General features: G+C 43.6%; 1 protein-coding gene across 5 annotated transcripts in view; it reads right to left on the bottom strand.

Annotated features, from left to right (window-relative positions):
- mis18bp1 (MIS18 binding protein 1) overlaps positions 1-23,352 on the bottom strand; it is a 95,063-nt gene that overhangs the window by 9,498 nt on the left and 62,213 nt on the right. For 4 of the 5 annotated variants that reach the window (XM_070879408.1, XM_070879405.1, XM_070879406.1 and 1 more), the window contains 5 exons: positions 18,855-19,036; positions 14,361-14,497; positions 8,137-8,282; positions 7,556-7,634; positions 7,411-7,465 (listed from right to left, as the gene is read on the bottom strand). In XM_070879408.1, the coding sequence (XP_070735509.1) occupies positions 7,411-7,465; positions 7,556-7,634; positions 8,137-8,282; positions 14,361-14,497; positions 18,855-19,036 (599 nt within the window). Of the gene's footprint in view, positions 1-7,410; positions 7,466-7,551; positions 7,635-8,136; positions 8,283-14,360; positions 14,498-18,854; positions 19,037-23,352 lie in introns of all 5 variants that reach the window. The other variant, XM_070879407.1, reaches the window with a different exon arrangement.

The raw sequence follows: 23,352 nt of genomic DNA, 5'->3' as shown, positions 1-23,352 counted from the left end.
ATTGAAAGAATGCACGGAACTCTGCTGCTAGGAGTCGTGATCCTGCTGATAACAGTAACAAAAACAGGGGGACGACTACTCAGCTGCCCAACCGATGGTTCACGAGAGCAAATTCTCCGCCTCTGTACGGGAGATATCGTACAATGTGGAACCAGGACACCAGACGATCTCGAATCATGGACCATGACTAAAATAACATCCCGTATGGGTATACTCTCACAGGTTGATCGACAGGTGACTCTACAGGGCAAAGACCGATGGAATTTGCCATGCTGATTCAGGGAATATGAGATGGACTTTGTTTGCCCTGATCAACCTGAAGATGACTTAGTTGATTCAAAGGACCAATCCCTGGAATCAGTAACAGGGCAAAGGAGGAAAAGGAACGTGCAAGGGCAAGTGGGGAACGATCATAATATATTCCTGAGGACTCATAAGATCTTATTCGCGCCAGAGTTGGTTGTATGCTACCCTGTTATGTCGGTCACTGAATTGTTTACCCCAACCCCGGTTATGGATCCCACTCTTTACATACAAGGATACAATGATACCCCGCCCGCCGAAAACATTACCTTCACATATTCCGATGACCAAGGTCCCCCGGCCACCTGCCTAAACACCACAGGGTCTGGGAAGGATGGGTACCCACAGTGTTGGAATGGTACAGGATTCGGGTGCGCAAAAGTGGACGTGCCCGTTAACCAGTCCTGTCTCACAAAGCAGTCCAATTATTCCTGTCTTCACGACTCAAACACGGGTATCACCTCTTGCCAGAGTGTGGATACCTGTGTAGAAGTAAGACAAGGGACCCAAATTTTGTGCGGATCTACGAATAAAACACATCTCACAGTAGAAGGGGCAGCATTCGCCATAAGGTCAAATTTCGGACCAGAAGGGACCTCCCTAGAGCCCTACCTATACCCTCTGGTTTGTAAGGTTGATGGGTCATTTGCCCCTTGTGACAACAGTTGGGAACAGGGAACCCCAGCCGAGGGCGGAACCCCACCGGTACTCTACACCAAGCCCGGGTACTTTTTCCTAAGCAAGGGCAAAAAAAGTAACATCTTGATTCCCAGTGCACCAGAAACCCCGTCCCAAGTAGCAGTTGGATTTCTCACTCCTACCACAGTCCCTTGCCCTACTCAGTGGCGGTCTGGGCCGAGGAGAGGAAGGAAAAAGAGGACTGTGAGTAAGGAATTTTGTGCAAACTGGGAGGCACCCAATGCAATAGGAAGTACAGGTCACTCTGTAGGGTGGGGAGTATTGAGCGCCCTGTGACTAGGAGGATCGGCTGGAGCCATGGCTGCCACTAACCGGAACTACTTGGTATGCGGGCTAACAATATTGGGCAATCAGACTAAAAGTGCGATTAACATAATCAAGGACGGATTGTCAGATATTAGACTTCATATCCTACAGAATCGTTTCGCCTTGGACTATATACTAGCAAGAGAAGGGGGTGTGTGTGTGCAATAGTGCAGGGAAGAGGAAAAGGTAAATGTGTCATGGGAATAAAAGATAGAACTCAGGAACTGGAGGAAATAGAGAAAAGATTAGAACATTGGATGAATGGGATGAACGAAGGACCCAATTTGGGAAACTGGGGTTTCGGTGGATGGAGGGATTGGTTTATTAACATTGCTATATACCTTGCTTTGGCACTAATTGGCCACTGTACTTGGGTCACAAAGATGACATACAAGGTACAGTTAGGGGTGCTCCTTGGGATCAATTAAAACGAGTAGGGCGAAGTGAAGGAAACTTTCCTTTGGATATATCCTGTGGCTTAGTGCGATTACTGAATGTCTGAAATTAAATTTGATCCATATTCACCATTTTGAAGAAAAGCCACCAAAAGCAAATATAGTCATACATATGGTGCACACTTCCTATAGAAAATTCCTTACTTCACATCATGATTTTTGAGCAATGCCACTCAAAATTTATAATGGAAAAATTGTGTACTAACATTTGGCTCATACACTATAATAACAGGTCTCCTACTACTAGGTGGCACTGCTGCATTTTCCTGACGTCCACATCCTCAACCTCACAGCTTTTCCCTCTCATTTGATCCTCCCTGTTCCTAACTTGAGGCCCCAATCTCCCTTCATGTCCTGTTCCCTTTGCTTCCCTGGGCCATTGTAGACCCCACTCTTCCCTGTTGGACGAGGTCCAACACCGCCTTCAGTGCACCAGCATAGCCTTCGGAAGTGTGTGTTTGAGGACCAGGACCTCAAATTCGCACGAAGTTTATGGTCTACAGGGCAAGTGATACCCGCCCTCCTATATGGCCCAGAGACGTGGACTATATACAGCAGACACCTCAAAACTCTGAAGTACCACCGGCGCTGTCTCCGCAAGGTACTGCAAATCCACTGGCAGGATAGACGCCCCAACGTCAGTGTTCTCGTACAGGCCAACATCCCCAGCATCGAAGCATTGACCACGCTCGATCAGCTCCGTTGGGCGGGCCACATCATTCGCATGCCTAACTCGAGACTCCCAAAGCAAGCGCACCAAACGGAGCTTCGACACGGCAAGCGAGTCCCAGGTGGGCAGAGGAAACGTTTCAAGGACACCCTCAATGCCACCCTCAATGCCTTCTTGATAAAGTGCAACATCCCCACCAACTCCTGGGAATCTGTGGCCCACAACCGCCCAAAGTGGAGGAAGAGCATCTGGGAGGGGCTGAGCATCTCGAGTCCCATCGCCGAGAACAAGCAGAAACCAAGCATAGACAGCAGAAGAGTGTCAACCCAAGCTCCCCACCAACCCTTTCCTTCAACCACTGTTTGCCCCACACCTGTGATAGAGACTGTAGGTCCCGCATTGGACTCCTCAATCACCTGAGAACTTACTTTTAGAGTGGAAGCAAGTCATCCTCAACACCGAGGGACTGTCTATGATGATGTTGTTCATTCTATTGTGTCTCACCATTTCTCTGCTGTCTTTTGCCACTTTACACCTCATCGCTCCACGTTCATGACTATTTCCTATCCTGCTTCTCAGCTTCGAGGCCCTGCTCTGGCTTCATTCACTTGTGGCCTTTGTAGCATTCAGTTACTTTTCAAAGTTTTTTTTTGTTTCTCAAAGGAAACTGGATCATCTGGTTTATCAACATGTTTTTCAATAAGTCATATGAAAGAGCTCCTCGGTCCTGGAGGATGAAGCAGTGATCTTTGGGAGTACAATACTGATGACAGAAACCCCTCAAAAACCACATTTAACACAAACACTGTAAAAGTTTCCCTCAATCTGATTTCATTGGATTTTCGGCTTTTTGCCCGTTTCCGGGCGCAATTCGCAGCAGATTCAAAAATTTAGCGGCGGGTTAACATTAGCGCCAGAGCGCGCAACTTTCGTCAGATGAACGTTCACGAGGAGTGTTAGCGCCAACTTCAGCGTTGCACCGCACAATTTGTGCGCCGGAGCCGAAAGTTCCAGCGCTAAAAAAAAAAATCGGCCGTTCTGCGAATGCGGTAATTTCCCCCCCCTCTTTCCGTGCTTCTGGTCTGCTGTTCGAAAGCAAACGCTAATGCAGCGCGCGGCCGCGCGCATACGCAGTACACCCGGGGCTAAATCAGCCATTTTAAAATTGGATTTTGATGATGGAAGACGAGGAGTCGAGACAGCGTGCAGACGATTCAGCCAGGAGGCCAACGAATCTCTAGTGGGTGATATGGAGAGAAGATGGCAGGAGTTACATTGCAGGGGTGGATCTCGACCCCTGCCACCATTTTCAAATGCATATGGAGGGAAATCACTGAGATCTCTGCCTCAGACACAGTGGTCAGGAGTGGCACAATACCGAAAGTTGTTCAGGGATCTTTTGAAGGTCATTGGAGCGAGTATAATTTTTATTCATGCACTCCTTCATTACTTCAATTCTAAATTTGCCACACTATTTGTTCTCATGCTTTTGGTGCCTGTCAGCAATCTGTAGGTGTTCTCATGCTGTTGCTGTCTCTCAGCACTCTGTGGATTGCCTCCTAAAATGCATGACACATAAGTAGGCTTAGTTTGGCACCCTATTTGCCATGAATTTTACACATTATTAAGATCGCTTTCCGAGATCTCATAAGATGTCTCCGCACTTCGATGTCCTCCTGATGAACCACGTGCAACTTCCAAGGCCATTTAACAGAGGACTGTATTACATTCACACATTATGGTATAAGTGCTTTGGTGGCTGTGTGTGCCACAAGAGCAGATTGTAACCATTCCCATTTTCATCTTTGCAGGCAAAGTCGTCTCATAAATCGGCGTGAGGTGAGGACAGGTGCCGGCCTGCCTGCCACTCACCGACATCGAGGAGCGAGTGGCAGGCCTCACCGCGTCACAGGTCGGGCAACTGCCACTAGGGGTACTGACCCCCGCTCGGAAACTGGGTAAGTCCTGCACACTCCCTGGGCTGGGTTGGGGAAATGTCATGCAGTGTCTGTGGACTAGATATAATGGAGTAGCGGCGGTCCTTCAAATGAGCCTGTGCTATGCGACCTTCCCTACTGCTAACCACTCGTCTGTTGCTTTCTACTTCCAGATGACCAGTCACAGCATCCCTCAAGGCAACACTCCATGTCAGGCCATCGTGTAGAGGAGGAGGATGATGATGGAAGTTTACAGATCAGCTGACTCCGGGGCAGATGCAATCCACCCCTCTTACCTCCGGCACTCACCTCGTCGGAGGACAACGATGTTACTTTTTTGGGGTTCGATAACTCCGAGGCTCCTGGAACTAGGGGCTTGAAGTAACGCAATCCTGGGGTCGAATCCTGTATGCCATCTCTCCGGAGGACGAGTCGGCAAAGTCGGTCTTGGTTGACAGACAGGCAGACGTGGAACAAGACATGGTGGCAATGTCCAGGGAGAGCATCCAGCTCACCAGTCAGCTCCTTGATGACTTGGGTAGGATTCCCGCAACCAGAGTGTCTCACTGCGACTATTACGGAGGTAGGGTCATAGATTGTCAGTGCGAGCCATGAAACCCGAGAGGCCATCAGTGCCCACACGAGGCTGGTGGCCTCCAGCAGAGACACTGGAGTCTTGGAGAGTGTGGCGCGAACCCTTGCGGAATATGGTGCATCACAGACACAAGCACTGCTTCAGCTTGGGCAGGTGATGCAGTCCATCCCATACTCTCTGCGTTCCCCCGGTCACACCCAAACTCAAACCACCTGTGACTGTCGACACCGATGAAGAGTCTCGCCAGTCAGAAGTCAGGTCTTCCACACCATGGGCTGGCCCAGTGTGTCCCCAGGCGGCCTCTCCATCATCTCTCCCCCGAACACAACAGCACTCTGACAACGTTGCTGCACGCCATCTTGGTATCACTTGGGTTAGGAGCAGCAAGCATGGGAGGATGATAAGGGGAAGAGGGGGGAAATGCCAGTGGTAAAAGATAGTGGGGCAGGGGCTGCTGCATTATGTTGTTGATGCTGGATACATCCTATATTTTATGTTTTATCATGTTCTGATTTATGTTGTTCAGAATGTTGTTGAATTATCACACTGCTTTGTTACTTTATTAAAGTCACAATTAAGTTTACAAAGTTGACAAAGTTTAATAAATTCTTTTGTTCAGCTTAACCATTCCTGTGTAGTGTCTCATTTGCAGAAGAGGGGGAATAGTCAACATGGTGGGATAGAGTGGCCAGGCAATGGTCAAACGAGCCGTTCACTCTTCAAGAAAAGTGTTCAATTATCAGCTACTGATGTAAGGCTTTTGCATCAGTGAAATTTCCACGATGCCTTCCCGGTGGTTGTGGTGATGGCATGGGTTCCTTCACCATGCTCCTCTTCCTCCTCCCCTCCTCTCTCCTGAAGTGGTCCTGCAATCCCCATGGGCAAATTCGGTCCCCTCATGATGGCTAAGTTGTGTAGCATGCAGCACACCACAATGAACTCCGAGACCTGCTGAGGGGAATATTGCAGGCAGCCTCCAGAGTGGTCCAGGCATCGGAGGCGCTGCTCGAGCTCCAATTGTCTGTTCGACAGTGTTGCATGTGGCTGCATGGCTCTCATTATAGTGATGCTCGGCTTTTCTCTGAGGGTTCCGGAGGGGGTGGTGGGGGTCATGAGCCAGGTGGCGAGGCCGTAACCTTTGTCTCCCAGCATCCAGCTCTAGCCTTGTGGTTGATGCTGGAACATGCGAGAGACACTGCTCTCACGCAAGATGAAAGCATCATGGATGCTCCCTGGATATTGGGCATTGACTGCCATGATGCGCTGAGTATGGTCGCAGACAATCTGTACGTTCATGGAGTGGAATCCCTTTCAGTTTCGGTTAACCTGTGGGTTCTGTAAAGGTGTTCGCAGGGCAATGTACGTACAGTCAAGGGCACCCTGAACCTTGGGGAAGCCAGCAAATTGTCCAAAACCTACGGCTCTCTCATTTTGTGTCTCCTTGGTTATTGGTAAATTTATAAAGTCCATCATGCGTGTGTGCAGTGCAGTAGTCACCTAGTGAATGCAGCAATGTGTAGCGTGCTGCAAAATGGTGCATATGCCCCCCCCCCCCCCCGTTGATGCCTGAAAGGAGCCAGAGGCATAGAAGGCACCTTCACCTCGACGGGTAGTGCAGTCCTGTTGCCGCTGGTAGGCTGTAGCTTTGCATGTATGAGCTGGCATATCTCTGTGACCACCTCTTTTCGGAAGTGCAGCCTTCTAACACACTGTGCCTCAGAGAGCTGCAGGTATGAGCACTGTTCCCTGTAAACACGTGGGGGTGGGGGGGTAGGTAAAGCCTCCTCCCCATATGTCTGCGACCTCTTCGATTACGTTGAAAATGATTAATAATCCTTCTTCCAGTTCGACACCGTATAAATATAGCAGCCGGGATTACTGGCTCCCGACATAGCAAGGCAGGCATAGATAGGACCCATGCGGGTATGGTAACAGCTAACCCTTCCACAGGAATGAAATTAGATTGAGTTGCCTATATTCTTTTTTGCAAGTTTTGCAACAATTAATTGCATTTAGATCGTTTTTTATATCTACATCATTTAATATCCAGTGTAGACATCACCTAGTTTTGTCTAAATGCCACCATCTCTAGAGGTTGCCATTTCCTGAATTCTAAGCAGATTTCACTAACCACACAAAACGTGGAGGAGCAGGAAGGCTTACTTTTGTAACATACGCAGAACCTAAAGAAAAATTGTCAATTTTCAAAAATGCAAAAAAACAAAACCAACAAAAGCATTTTTACAAAAACAAATATCCCTTAAGGTTACTACTTAGACCATGCACTTGTGATGGATACCAATGGTCTTGTAGGTGCAGTAACAGAAAGTCTTTTGGGCTCTGGTTAAAAAGTCTAAAAGCAAAGCTGGCCTTCACATTAGCGTGCTCACATGTGGAATACAACGGAAATGAAGAACCCTTTCCCTGAAAGTGCAGTGCTCTTACCTTCTGTTAAACATGATGATTTTGATCTAGATGGTGTCATAAAAAATGCCGGTTTCTGAAATAAGAATCATCAGGACTTCCGTAACTAAGATATTAAGCTTCTTAATCATTTAAATGAACAATTTACAGTCACTTTGTTACCTACAGTTTTTTTCTTGACTTTGGACCAGCTCTTCATCTTGCATTTTTTTTGCAGTTGAAAAACATATTTGTCATTATTCGCACTATAAGAAAAATAAATAATGGATATTGGAATATGTTGTAGAAACACAATACTCCTAAAATGTGTTTACATGAAGAAACCCAGTGATATTGCACGTTGGTACATCAAAATACTTGAGCACAAATCTTTAGGATGAGTTTTTACACATTCTCCGTGATAAATTCTTGATCTTATGCGGCTACAAAGTATCACTGCAAAGTCTAATAATAGGTCACATCAATACCTACTTATGAAATATTGGGTATCACAGGCAAACCAAAGTTGAGGAGAAAAAGAATGGTGGTTGGTAGCATTTAAAAATAATGAAAATCTTTACATAATTCCAAATTGTGTATGTATCTATTATATACATAAAAAAATAACAGCACATTAGGAAGGTGAACATCAGAAAATGAACAGGTACTCTCAAAGTCTAATTGTATTTCAGGATGCAGTACTTCTTCCATTACTAGATTATAAAGTCTCCTGCCAGCAGTAACAATTATTTTTGTTGGGTTGATTACCTATCAGTGGGTCCCAACATTCGAGGACTGATGTGATTCCACTGTGGTGTTTTTGCTAAGGGAAAAATGACTGAAGATGGAGTAGGTGGATTTGTCTGAAGCATGAAGTCATCATCATCCTCTTGACTGCTTGGAAAGCTTGGAAGCTGCAATATAGTTATGAAAAGAAAAAGGAAATGTTGAAACGCAAAATTTGCAATTCTTAAATAATCAGCATTTTTAGAACAAAAGATTTATTATTTGCACAGCATAACTAACTTCACATTCAATAATTTGATCTATAACGAGTACCTTCTCGTGATTTTAAAGTACTTGACTTTAGTCATAGAATGGAATGGTCATAGAATTGTTACAGCATGGAAGGGGCCGCCCATTTAAAACCGAGATGAGGAGGAATTTCTTCTCTCAGAGGGTTGTAAATCTGTGGAATTCTCTGCCCAGAGAGATGTGGAGGCTGGGTCATTGAATATATTTAAGGCGGAGACAGACAGATTTTTGAGCGATAAGGAAGTAAAGGGTTATGGGGAGCAGGCAGGGAAGTGGAGCTGAGCCCACGATCAGATCAGCCATGATCTTACTGAATGGCGGAGCAGGCTCAAGGGGCCAGCCAAATGGCCTACTCCTACTTCTTATGTTCTGAAGGCGGCCATTTGGCTCATTGAGCCAATGCCAGCTCTCTGCAAGAGCACCTCAGCAAGTCCACTCCCCCGCCCTTTCCCTGTGTAGCCCTGCATTTTTCTTTCTTTCAGGTACTTATCCAACTCTCGTTTGAAAACCAGGATCGAGTCTGCCTCCACCACTCTTTCAGGTAGTACATTCCAGATCTTATATCGCCATTGGCTCTTTTGCCAATCACCTTAAATTTGTCCCCTCTGGTTCTCGACCCTTCTGCCAATGGGCAGAGTTTCTCTCCATCTAATCTGTCCAGACTCAATGTTAAACACTTCTATCAAATAATTAAACAAATTTGAAAAAAAAAGAGCAAAAAGTGACTGAAGACTGACCGATTCCCCTTGAATCCCCTTACTCATCACATTCTGGGAAGGGGCGGAATACGAGTGGGTCTGAGAGCAAAGCACACATAGGATCAAGAGCCAATGTTCAGTTTATGGTGTATCAATTAAATAGGGACATAAAGATTATGCCGGGCAATGAAAATGCATTCCTGAGAATCTTTCTATCAGATTAAAACTGAAATCAGTGGAAATTAGAAAGTTCCAGAAGGACACAGTGTTAAAATCAATTACATAAATTGATTGGTTTTTTTAGTATGACATTTAAGCCAATATATACAAGATTATATAACATAATGTGGGGAATTTAGATTTTCCACTAAACTAGATTGAGTCACTTCTTGGTAAAACTGGCTAACCAAATAACACAGGTAGGTATTAGAAGAGAGATGTCCTCAATGTTACATTTTTAATAGCATCAAAGACACCTGGATTGTTAATGTAAATCTAAATGGAGTTGTACATAGTATGGATAATTCTATAAATGTAGGCTGTGAGGTGCGCCTTTGTCCTACATTTTGAGTTATATGAACTTCTAGATAAAAGCTCTCCTTAAATTTCCACGCACTCTGGGGAAACATTATATAAACGTCATGCTGAGTTTTGCATTTAAAACCACAACATCATGAGTTTTGCATTTAAAACTACAAAGAAAAGGCTACAGCCACAGGACTTTCACCTAAATCTTCAGCCCTGCTTGGAAGGTGAAACATTTTGACAGCATTGTAATTTAGTGGTCTTATAGTATGGAGACTCTAAACATCTGACAAGAACTGAGCACTTATGTTGGCATAAATTAAGATTATGAAAGCTTGAGAAACATTTTAACATGTTTGGTGTGACATTGGGATGCATACATAGGCAGCTTAATCCTTCCACAGTGAGTGTCATACAGTATTGAAGAGGTTATTTAACTCTCTAGTGAAATTATTTTCCGAGGTCCATGACTGTTGAATTGTTTTACCTGAACAATAATATGGTAATATATCATACTGAATACTTCTTCCAAAATAAAAGGAGCTCAAGAACCTTAAATCTACAATGAAAAAAAAGTACACTGTCCTCTTGGGGGACAGCAAATGAGAATAATCTGCTACAAATGAGAGCCAAATAATTGGTTCCCCATTTGGAAAACTCGAAGAAACAGGGAGAAAGCCCCAATTTTAAGATATACATCCATTATAATTAAAGAAGATTTGCTTGGAGCCAGAAGTGCAAAGGTTCATCTTACCCTCCTCATCAGATATCATCTAGTCTTGATATTGATCAGTATAGAAATTGTTGGACTGGTGGCAGATGACACTGGAAATTCAAGTAAATGGGTGTGTTCCAACTTCAGTCATTGGTGAATAGATAATCAGGCTCCTGATTCCAAGAGTTGAGACTATGGGCGTGGGGGGGGGGGGGGAAAAGAGAATTGCGTAGCGCCCTGTTTGGGGGTAGTAACAGCCGTGAGGCGAGAGTTCCTGTCCCAGGTGCGGAAGTCCCGCCCTGCTCGCGATATTGGGGTTACCACCCAAGAGGAAGTGGAGGGTGAAATAACGCGCCCCACTTCCTCTATGGGGTGCAAACGGGGCGGAAGCACACAGAGGGGTGCAGCGCTATGCGCTGGGCCGCGTAGTCGGTGCGTAGAAGGGGAGGGCCAAGCCGCTGACTCTGCGGGTCCCTACCTGGACCACCGAGGAGCTGGGTGCCGTGGAGTGCCGGGCTGCCAGATCTCGGCACAGACCCCACGTTAAAGGATGCAAAGGACCGTGACCGATCAAGTCGGCTGATTTTTTTTCTGCGCACACCATCTCCCCTTTAACTAGTGCCCCACAAACGGTCTGCAGCCAGGTACGTGCCCCTTGAAGGTATCGTCATCATCGCCCGGTGCAGTTTCAGGGTGTGCTCCTGAATTTTTGCTCCAGGGCGGAAATGAGTCGCTGCACAGTGATGACGTCAGTGCAGCAGAGCGGGGCATTACCGGTTGCTGTTGCCGCTAAACTCCCGCGGAATTTAGCGGGAGTTGCTAGCAGCGCCACGCCAGGCCAGGCAAAAAGATGCTTGCACCCAGTTACCACCCCCCGGGGGCGTTAGTAGGATATGCAAACCATCCCAATTTCTCCCCCTATGTATGAAATGCCAAGTCTGCTATGTGGGGCACAAGAGATCTCCTGACTAATATCACAGAACTGAATGCATCTTTCCAAGAAGCTTCTCAGAGGAAACATTTCATTGCCCCTTCTTCCCATTAGTATCGTTTGAGGCATCTTTAGTGGACATGACTTGCTAACAATGCTCTGGGTGCTGTCATGGTAGAAATTTGTGCTATGTAGTAGCCTGCATCATGCTTTGGAGTTTGAATTGGGGAAGGTTGATCAGAACCCTAAATCATGTTGTGCAGAGGGCTGTATGGCCTCAACCTTTCCCAAGATCACACACATCACCAGCATCGATGAAGAATATGGGCCAGGTGACATACTTCAAAATGTTATGCAACATTGGCAATCTATACACGTACAGATTGTAAATTTAAGTACAGAATATTCCCCCTGACACAAACTATTACCTTTGCATAAGATAAGACCAATTCCCTGAGGAGTGACAGTTGCATGGAGTGCTGGTCAAGAAATCAGACTTTCAGTCTTTAATTTTCTGTTCATTGATTTATTGGTTTGAAAAGTCAAGGGCAGTAGACAACAACAACTTCCATTTCTATAACAGGTGGAGCGTCTGAAATCCGGAATTCCCAATGTTCTGGAATCCGGACACTGGGCCGATTAATGGCGCGGTCGTGCGGAAACCGGAAAATGTTTTGAAATCCGGACTCCCTCGGCTCAGCCGCCCTACCTCCGGCCCGGCCTCCCCCGGTTTCTGCCCGACCTGGCCACAGCCCCACTTCCGGCCCGACCTTCCCCCCAGCAAAGACGCTCCGAAATCCGGAATGGCCTCGGCCCCAAGGTTTCCGGATTTCGAACGTCACACCTGTAGTACCTTTAACACAGTATATAGACCTCAATTTCTGATCTGTACTCTGACAGCCCTCGCCCCACCCACCCCTCATTAGGAGTCCCAAATCAGGGGAAGCAAATCATACATCTACACTGGTGATTTGCAGCTTGGGTTTGTTCACATAATGGTAAAGTTGTTTTTTTGCAAGCTTGATTATTTTCTCAAATATAGTAGGAGGGACTGAGACAAAAATGAGAACCAAAAATGACAGTAATGGTTCTAACACTGCTAAATAAAGTGAAACTATGGAAGAATGGGATCTTGATTGATGTGTCCTGTTCACCATGACACTATATTTTCATTTTAGGAACCATTGGCATTCAACTAACCGAAAGCTGTCTTATCTCAAGTTGGCAATCAGTAACTAGTGGGGTGCCGCAGGGATCAGTGCTGGGACCCCAACTATTTACAATCTATATTAAAGACTTGGATGAAGGGACAGAGTCTAACATAGCCAAGTTTGCTGACGATACAAAGATGGGAGGAAAAGCAATGTGTGAGGAGGACACAAAAAATCTGCAAAAGGACATAGACAGGCTAAGTGAGTGGTCAAAAATTTGGCAGATGGGAGTATAATGTTGGGAAAGTGTGAGGCCATGCACTTTGGCAGAAAAAAAATCAAAGAGCAAGTTATTACCTAAATGGAGAAATATTGTAAAGTGCTGCAGTACAGCGGGACCTGGAGGTACTTGTGCATGAAACACAAAAGGTTAGTATGCAGGTACAGCAAGTGATCAGGAAGGTCAATGGTACCTTGGCCTTTATTGCAAAGGGGCTGGAGTATAAAAGCAGGGAAGTCTTGCGACAGTTATACAGGGTATTGGTGAGGCCACACCTGGAACACTGTGTGCAGTTTTGGTTTCCATATTTACGAAAGGATAGACTTGCTTTGGAGGCTGTTAAGAGAAAGTTCACTAGGTTGATTCTGAAGATGAGGGGGTTATGACCTATGAGGAAAGGTTGAGTAGGTTGGGCCTCTACTCATTGGAATTCAGAAGATTGAGAGATGACCTTATCGAAACGTATAAGATTACGAGGGGGCTTGACAAGGTGGATGCAGAGAGAATGTTTCCACTGATAGGGGAAACTAGAACTAGGGGGCATAATCTTAGAATAAGGGGCAGTCCATTTAAAACGGAGATGAGGAGAAATTTCTTCTCTGAGGGTTGAAAATCTGTGGAATTCGCTGCCTCAGAGAGCTGTGGAAGCTGGGACATTGAATAAATTTAAGACAGAGATAGACAGTTTCTTAACCAATAAGAGAATAAGGGGTTATGGGGAGCGGGCAGGGAAGTGGACCCGAGTCCATGATCGGATCAGCCAAGATCGTATTAAATGGCGGTGCAGGCTCGAGGGGCCGTATGGCCTACTCCTGCTCCTATTTCTTATGTTCTTATGTCTATCAAAGATTTCTGCATTAAGAACTGTGAGAGAATTTACTAGCTCCATGAAGAACAAAAGCACAAAATATTTTAAGGTAAGAAAGGTATTATGCCAACTGTTTCAGAAGAACATAAAAAATAGGAGGAGGAGTAGGCCATAAGGGCTCTCAAATCTCCTTTGCCATTCAATAAGATCTTGGCTGAACTTCTACCTCAACTCCACTTTCCCACCATATCCCCATATCCCTTGATTCCTTTAGTGTCCAAAAATCTATCGCTCTGTCTTGAATATACTCAACGACTCAGCATCCACAACCGTCTGGGGTAGAGAATTCCAAAGATTCACAACCCTTTGAGTGAAGAAATGTCTCATCTCAGTCCTAATTGTCCAACCCTTATCTTGAGATATGACCCCCAATTCTAGACTCACAAGCCAGAGGAAAGTCTCTCAGCAATTACCCTCTCAAGCCCGCTAAAGAATTTTATACGTTTCCAGGAGATCACTTCTCATTCTTCTAAACTGCCGAGAATATAGACCCATTCCACGCAATCTCTCCTCATAGGACAGCCTTTTTATCCCAAGAATCTATCTAATGAACCTACGTTGCACCCCCTCTAAGACAATTATATCCTTCCTTGGGCAAGACCAAAACGGTACAGTACTCCATGTGTGGTTTCACCAAAACCCTATAAAATTGCAGCAAGACTTCCTTATCTTATATTTCAAGCTCCTTGTAATAAAGGCAGCATGAGACAATAATTTTGACTTGAGAAGAATTTGGTTGGATTACCTGAAGGTTTTATAACATTGCAAGATATTCTAGAGTTCCCTCACCTTTATTCTTTTATGCTGCACTACCGCATCATTGAAAAGGTCTTCATGATCATCCTTTGGCAAGTGTTCCAGGAAGGATCTTACTTGCTGCTTTCTTTTCAGTGTTCCGGTCCGAGCAATAATTTTCCCAGGTTCCTCTATAAAGTATAAGAAGTATTAAATAATTGTGCTGTAAAACCAATACATACAGATCTATGGTTATCTTGCCCAATCACTGCAACCTGAATATTGTTAGAAATCAGGGGTGTCTAAAATGTATATGGTTATGCAAATGATGCTGTGTTTACATGATTGTCCTGTATTAGAACCTGAGACAAAAAGTCTCTTCAGACAAGTATTAGAATAAAGTAGATAGATGCTTAGAATCTGCTTGTTTTTGGTTCCCTGCGGATGTTTTAGTATTCTGCACTGTGACAGTCATATACAATCATGTTTCTAGGCTAGCTGTCTGCTGTTTGTGTGCTAGGAAGATTGTTTAATGTATCTTTAATTCGACCAACTAAGGCCCAAAGCCTACTTTTCTTCCATTACTGCTAATAACCATATTAGAATGCTACATTAGGATTATGACTTTGTTTAACAAAACTGCTTTAAAATGCGCAAGTTAACCAGTGCATGCGAATAGAGGATACATTTGGGAATTTAATGATTCATTCCATGGTCAATAGTCTGGAATGAAAGTTAGTTTTGCATAGCTAAAGCTACTTGAACAGCATAAATATAAATAACTGGTAACAAGCAGCTACGAACATCTGAAGGCCGAGAATGGCACGTCTGACTTCAAATTTGGGAGGATGGCAAAGAACACGAGACCCCTTTAGGAGAGGGCTTTCATCCAAGAATTGAGACAAAGAACTCGACATACTATTCGGAGAACCGCTATAGGTTAAAAGGTCTTGTCAATATTCCATCCAAGGCCCACCCCTAATAAGAGAATAACCATGAGGGCTTATTTACACAGTAGGTGAAGGGGAAAGCCATACAGGAGTTGGACTGGATGAATGCTCTTTCGAGAGTGGACCCATGCTGATCCAAGTTAACACTCTTGGGGGTTCTAGATGAGAGGAAGAGAGGCTGTAAGCTGCAGAACTGTTTGCGCTGCCAGCTTCTGTCCAATTGGGACTGGTACCAACTGCTTGTCATGGTCGTATGTTTTTGCTGCATAACTAGTGTGTTATATTCTGTCTTAAACTCTGATTAAACACAATATACCCACCATATTGGTTTGCAGTCGATCCTGATTATTTGAAAGACCGGATATAAGCCAATATCAGTAAATTGGCTAATCGCTATAATATTTTAGCAATTGATTCATTTTCATTCATAAGGCAACTTGATTGAGAGAAAGTAATTCTACAGGATAGTATCATGAACAACTGACTACTTTTGTTTTATTTTATTTTGGAAAGTTTAAGTTAAAAAAAAAATCTGCATTTAAGGGACTTTTTTGTGCAAATTTTAATGTCGTTATGTGTTGCAGTGCAGAATGGATTGGATGCATCGCAGTGGCACAAGATAAAAGGATCCCTCAGTGAATCCAATTAAGAAGCATCGGTTATATTTTCAGTCAAGCGGTGGCAGTTCTCATCATTTCTTTAGTTTCTGAATCCAAGACAGTCATTCTGCCCTTGTTCATCAGAAAGATGAAAGCAAAATTTATAAAAAATAAACCTGGAATTGCTCTATGCAGCAGCAACATACATTTATATAGTGTGTTTAATGCAGAAAAAAGATCTCAAGGTACTTCACCATGACAAGGAAACAAGAAAGCTGGGCCAAAGAAGAGAGGAGAGGTGACATAACGAATAGCATGCTAAAAGGTGGGTTTTAAGCAGAGGTTTAATGGAGGAGAGGTGGTGTTTAGGGAGGGAATTTGGAGAGTGGGACCTATGCTGCTGAAAATATTATCACCTATGATGAGGCAACGGTGGTGGTGGTGGTTTATGGCTGGAGGAGGCAACATTGGAGAGAGGTGGGACCATTGAAGGATTTAAACACAAAGATAAGAATCTTAAATTTGAGGCTTTCGGGAACCAATGTATGTCAGCAAAGAGGGGGTGATAAGAGAGCAGGACAATCAGAATGAGGGCAGCCAGAGAGTACTGGAATAATTAAGTCCGGAGGTGACTAAGGCATGTATGAAGGTGTCTACAGCAAATAGGTTGAGGTACAGACAGAGGCAGGCAATGTTGCAGAGGTGGATGTATTCATTTTCAGTAGGGAGGGGATATGGGCTCAATAGCTCCGCTTAGGGATAAATAGGATGCAGAAGTTGTGAATAGTCTGGTTCAGCCTGAGACAGTAAACAAGGAAGGGATGGAGTAAATGGCTGAAGACAAAGGCTTTGGTTTTTCCAATGTTTAGATGCAGGAAATGACAGTTCATCCAAGAATGGATGCCAGGCAAGCAGACAGGAGAGAGGTTGTTAAAGGTGTGAGGAGAGGAGAGGTAGAGCTGGGTCTCATTAGCATACATGTGGAAGCTTCTCTATCCAGCCCCATACCATTACTTCCAGAGTCCCCCAAGGATCTATCCTCGACTTCCTTATTTTCATCTTCTACATGCTGCCATTTGGCAGCATCAGCTTCAGACATGGTTCAGCTTCGAAAAGTACGCTGATGATACCCAGCTCTACCTTCCATCACCTCCCCCAATCCCTCCATTGTCTCTGTCCTGTCAGACTGCTTGTCTGACATCCAGTCTTATGTTAAACTTCCTTCAGGGCTTTCCCCCATCCTATCCCTGTAATCTCCTCTGGCCCTACAACTACCACCACACACCCTGCCAAATAAAAGTCTCGAATTCAAGACCTCTGGTGCATCTTCACCTCCATTCCCCCCCCACCATAGCGGCTGGGCTTTTAGCCACCTAGTCCTCACACTCTGTAATACCCTCTTAGAAACATAGAAACATAGAAAATAGGTGCAGGAGTAGGCCATTCGGCCCTTCTAGCCTGCACCGCCATTCAATGAGTTCATGGCTGAACATTCAACTTCAGTACCCCATTCCTGCTTTCTCGCCATACCCCTTGATCCCCCTAGCAGTAAGGACCTCATCTAACTCCTTTTTGAATATATTTAGTGAATTGGCCTCAACAACTTTCTGTGGTAGAGAATTCCACAGGTTCACCACTCTCTGGGTGAAGAAGTTCCTCCGCATCTCGGTCCTAAATGGCTTACCCCTTATCCTTAGACTGTGACCCCTGGTTCTGGACTTCCCCAACATTGGGAACATTCTTCCTGCATCTAACCTGTCTAACCCCGTCAGAATTTTATATGTTTCTATGAGGTCCCCTCTCATTCTTCTGAACTCCAGTGAATACAAGCCCAGTTGATCCAGTCTTTCTTGATAGGTCAGTCCCGCCATCCCGGGAATCAGTCTGGTGAACCTTCGCTGCACTCCCTCAATAGCAAGAATGTCCTTCCTCAGGTTAGGAGACCAAAACTGTACACAATACTCCAGGTGTGGCCTCACCAATGCCCTGTACAACTGTAGCAACACCTCCCTGCCCCTGTACTCAAATCCCCTTGCTATGAAGGCCAACATGCCATTTGCTTTCTTAACCGCCTGCTGCACCTGCATGCCAACCTTCAATGACTGATGTACCATGACACCCAGGTCTCTTTGCACCTCCCCTTTTCCTAATCTGTCACCATTCAGATAATACCCTTCCACCTCCCTCTCTTCTTATGATCCTCATTAAAGCTCACCGCTTTGATCAAGCTTTTGGTTGCCTTTCCTCAGATCTTTCTTTGGTTTGGTGCTCATTTTTGATTATACCTCTGACATGCTTCAGGATGTTTTCCTACATTAAAGGCGTTATATAAATAGACCTGAATAGATTTGCTCCATTAATAACAAAAATCTGTTTTGCTTCCACTTTTTCCAAAAAAGCAATCATTTGACAATGTTTACTGCCCACTTGTGGCAATCCAGTTGATATGCAACTGATGTGGAAAAAGACTGAAAATTATTCAGAGTTGTGAGTAATTATAAACACATTAACTAATTAAAGAATATGCCTGCCTGGTTTGGGGGAGGGAGGATAGGAAAAAAAGTTAAAAATCTGTTGTATGAGCACACCTCCTGTTCAACTTCCTATTGTTGTGATTTTTGGTTACATTTTTATGTCAATATATAACATTGGAACTTTGAACACAAACATTTAGAATGAAACTCCTGCATGCAAACAGTTGTTTGTAATAATATAGACACAAGTAAGTTGAAGGTGTAGTGGAGTGAATTTCTAAAGTCTCTGTTCCAACTTGTATATTAAAAAAAAATCTTTATATTCATGAACCGCTCATGGGCAACTCCGTAGGCACTTACTGGTATTTAAAATAAATCAGTATACTTATGATGTTGACTCACTTTTCATCACCGTACCCCTTCCAAAAATAATAAATATTTGGCATTGTTACCAATAATAAAATACAATGAATTCTGGACCGGCTTACATACTAACAAACCATCTATAAATGTATACATTCCAACCTTGCTTGTTTTTATTATTGGAACACTTTTTCTTCTTTGGCTTCACGGCAGGTCTTTTGGACAATTTTGGTTGATGTTCAGATATGTACTTTTGTTGGCACTCCTCAGCAGAACGTGTTCCAACAGATTCTGCAACATCTTCCCAGAAACCATGTTTATGTTTTGGTAATGCTGCAACAGTTCTATCAGGACAGAAATGAAGTTGAAACCTTTGTTTTGGCCAAGTAAAATAAAGATAACCTACCAATGTTTTTTTTTTTTAAAAAGGAGCATCTTCTACACAGTGCTGGGGTGAACCAATGCCAAGTCACAAAAACATTTAACATAAACCTCAACTTAAGATGTATTATGACATGATAGGTGTCTTCCTGATGACCAACAGTACTCCTCTGCAGAACCTAAAGGGCACAGCCCACCCTAAAGTGTCTGCTTTCCCAGGCATTCCCTAAAAAACATATGGTATTTGTTTTCCCTGTTAGATCGAAGGGATGGCCATATGGGAGCAGTGTGTGGAAGCTGCTACTTAAAATAACGAAGATGACCATACAAGATCAGTAATCTTTCGTTCTTCTACAGACTTTATTCTCCAAACATTACTAGATACTACTAACATAGGACTGGGGGGGGGGGGGGGGGGGGGAAACCCTTTTCAGAGACTAAAGACTGCAACCACCAGGCAGACATGCCGTACATGGTTGGCAAGTATAAAAATCATGTTTGGTGAAAGTATGCGGGTTACTCTAAGTAGGTGCCTTATGTGCATTATCAACAGACAGCTTTTTGAAGAATGCCCAGGACACACACGTGGAATGGGTGGATAACCTTATTGGGCTCTCAGCTGGAAGGTAACAATGCATTTGACAAGTCATCTGACAAAACTGCATTTTAGTGACAGTTCCCAAATATTTTAGGGGCCCATTATTATAATATGGAGGGGGAATTTGGCACATTCTAAAAAAAAAGCTAGTACTCTATGAACATCTTCAAAGTGATATATATGTGGAAGAAAATAAATGAAAGTAGAATATAACCGTTGGCATGAAAGCTGAGTATTGCACAATTGAAATGTCAAACCAGGCCAGACTAAACAAAGACTTGTGGATCTGACTGACTATGTGCTGAAATCAAAGCCAGCAGCAATGTAGCTTTCTACGGGCCATTTTTCAGATCAGAGGTGGCGAGTTTGAAAGGAGGGTACATTAATTAGTACAAAACAGATTTATGGATTTTGCTTCCAAATGTCCCTCATGAGGACAGGTTGCATAAATCTTTCACAGTTTGTATCCATTCCATCTATTTTTTTTTCAAGTAATATGAATTTAAAAAAAAAAAAAGAGGTCCCTAACATGGTGGATAAGAACATGTTATTGGTGTTATTCATATGGACTTCCCAAAACATTTGGTAAGGTTCCGCACAAAGGATTATTAGTAAAAATGAAAGCACAGAATTGGAGGCAATCTTGAGACGTGGGTTGGAAACTCGTTAAGAGTTAAGAGACACAGAGTAGGGATAAAGGGAATGTACTCTGATTAGATGCATTCCGCAGGGATCTGTATTGGGCCCTCAGATTTTCAGTGCTGGACCCACATCTATTTACAATATACATTAATGATTTAGACGAAGGAATTAAATGTAGTACCTCCAAGTTTGGAAATGACACTAAGCTGGGTGGCAGTGTGAGCTGTGAGGAGGATGCTAAGAGGCTGCAGGGTAACTTGGACAGGTAAGGTGAGTGGGCAAATGCATGGCAGATGCAGTATAATGTAGATAAATGTAAGGTTATCTACTTTGGTGGGCAGAATATTATCTGAACGGTGTCAGATTAGGAAAAAGGGAGGTGCAACGAGACCTGGGTGTCATGGTACATCAGTCATTGAAAGTTGGCATGCAGGTACAGCAGGCGGTGAAGAAGGCAAATGGCATGTTGGCCTTCATAGCGAGAGGATTTGAGTAAAGGAGCAGGGAGGTCTTACTGCAGTTGTACAGGACCTTGGTGAGGCTTCACCTGGAATATTGTGCACAGTTTTGTCTCCTAATCTGAGGAAGGACATTCTTGCTATTCAGAGAATGCAGCGAAGGTTCACCAGACTGATTCCCGGGATGGCAGGACTGACATATGACGAAAGACTGGATCGACTAGGCTTATATTCACTGGAATTTAGAAGAATGAGAGGGGATCTCAGAAGCATATAAAATTCTGATGGGATTGGACAGGTTAGATGCAGGAAGAATGTTCCTGATGTTGGAGAAGTCCAGAACCAGGAGTCACAGTCTAAGGATAAAGGGTAAGCCATTTAGGACAGAGATGAGGAGAAACTTCTTCATTCAGAGAATTGTGAACTTGTGGAATTCTCTACCACAGAAAGTTGTTGAGGCCAGTTTGTTAGATATATTCAAAAGAGAGATAGATGTGGCCCTTATGGCTAAAGGGATCAAAGGGTATGAAGCGAAAGTAGGAATGGGTACTGAAGTTGCATGATCAGCCATGATCATATTGAATGGTGGTGCAGGCTCGAAGGGCCGAATGGCCTACTCCTGTACCTACTTTCTTTATATTAATGACTTGGATGAAGGACAGAGTTGTACATCCAAATGAGCAGATGACACTTAAATTTACGAGGTACAGAAGTTGTGCAAACGAGAGCAGGCAGTTACATAGACACAGGAAGGGACATCATCTGCAGCAAATGAAGTTCGAAGTGGTTAAGTATGAGGTCATCCACTTTGGATCCAAGAAACATAAATCGGAGTCCTTTCTGAATGGCGAGAAACTTGGAACTGTGGAGGAGCAAAGAGATTTGGGTGTCCATGTACACAAGTTACTAAAAGCTATTGGACAGGTTTAAGGGATACACAAGATGGAGAGAGAGAGAGAGAGAGAGAGAGAGAGAGAGACACAGTTAAAGGTCAACCTAGCAACAAGATGACAATAATGCCGTCAGCTAGTGTTCAAGGTTGACCAAGGCTGCAGCAACAGAAAAGTTGCTAAGACGCGCCAAACAGACAAATATCATCAGTGCGGATAAGCATGTACTGAGGTTTATTCAAGAGTTAAGCATGGGATTACCATATAAGGCAATGTACAGTAAAATGACCAATCAGGAAAGATAAGGGAAAAATTTGATTTTGCTAAGATAAAGTAGTGTATAAGAAACCTTTTTTGTTCTTTTAGGTACTACAGTGAGAGAATGCATGTCTACATTTTCTATACTCTATCTGTTAATAATATTCCACTTGTACATTGCTTTTTATGCTGACGTAAAGAATAAAGTGATTGTAATTTTGTTTTGTAATTTAGTACTCAAGTGAACAATGCAAGTTTTTTTAAATAACAGAATGGAATGTTGGCCTTTATCTCAAGGTGGTTGGAATACAAAGGGGAGGGAGTTATGCTTCAGTTGTACAGAGCCTTGATCAGATCCCACCTGCAGATCCCACATTCAGCTCTGGACACTGCACTTTAAGGAGGATATACTGGCCATGGAGCAGTATCGTTCACTAGAATGGTACCGGGGATTAAAGTGTTAAATTATAAGGACAAGTTGCATAAACCTGGTTTGTATTACCTTGAATTTAAAAGGTTGAAGGATTTAAAATGATAAAAGAATTTGATAGAATGGATACAGAGAAACTATTTTGGAAATATTCGGAAGGAGGTCTTCCACAATGTCTGATCCCTAGGTATGTGGGTTACGTTCTTCTCTACTGCGAAAATCTGGCCAAATGAATTTGGTAGCATGTTATTCTGATTTGCACTGTCCCTGCCTCATGAGTCAACCTATCTGGACTCTCTGTTGCGTAGTGCAGGATCTGTTACTTTGATGGCCTGTACCAACATCCTGAATCAACAGTGATTTAAGAAGGGACCTCGCACAGACAGATTGGAAAAGGTGATTGCAGGGTAAAGCAGTAACAAAGCAATGGAGGGCATTCAAGGAACAGATAGTTCAGGTGTAAACTAAGCATTTTACTTTGAAGGGAAAAGGTCGAGCGCCTAAGCTAAAGCGTCCTGGATGACGAAGGAAATAAAAGTTAAGATTAAAAAAAAGGGAGGCTTATGGCAAATGTCAAGAGCAAGATTCAGTTAATAACCAGGAAGATTATGGAAAGTACAGGAGGGAACTGAAACAGTTAATACGAGAGGCAAAGAGAAGGTACAAGAAAAGATTAGCAGGCAACATTAAATTCAACCCCAAAACATTTTATAAACACAAGGTGTAAGCAGTTAGCTAGTGAAAAAGTTGGGCCTATTAAGAACCAAAAGGAAATCTCCATGTAGAGGCAGAGGACATGGCAAAACTATTAAGTGAGTACTTCGCATCTGTGTTCACAAAATAAATGGATGATGTGAAGGTTACACTAAAAAAGGAAGTTATGGACAGGTAGTAATAGATAATGAGAAGACATACTAAAAAAATTAGCATTACTGAAAGTTGGTAAGTTACCTGGTCAGATGGAATGCATCCTAGGTTGCTAAAAGAAGCAAAGGTAGAAATA

The sequence above is a fragment of the Pristiophorus japonicus genome, chromosome 4 (assembly GCF_044704955.1).
Source record: "Pristiophorus japonicus isolate sPriJap1 chromosome 4, sPriJap1.hap1, whole genome shotgun sequence".
Classification (NCBI taxonomy): Eukaryota; Metazoa; Chordata; class Chondrichthyes; family Pristiophoridae; genus Pristiophorus; species Pristiophorus japonicus.
Note: the sequence above shows the minus strand (reverse complement) of the source record. Positions and strands in the feature narration are given on the sequence as shown.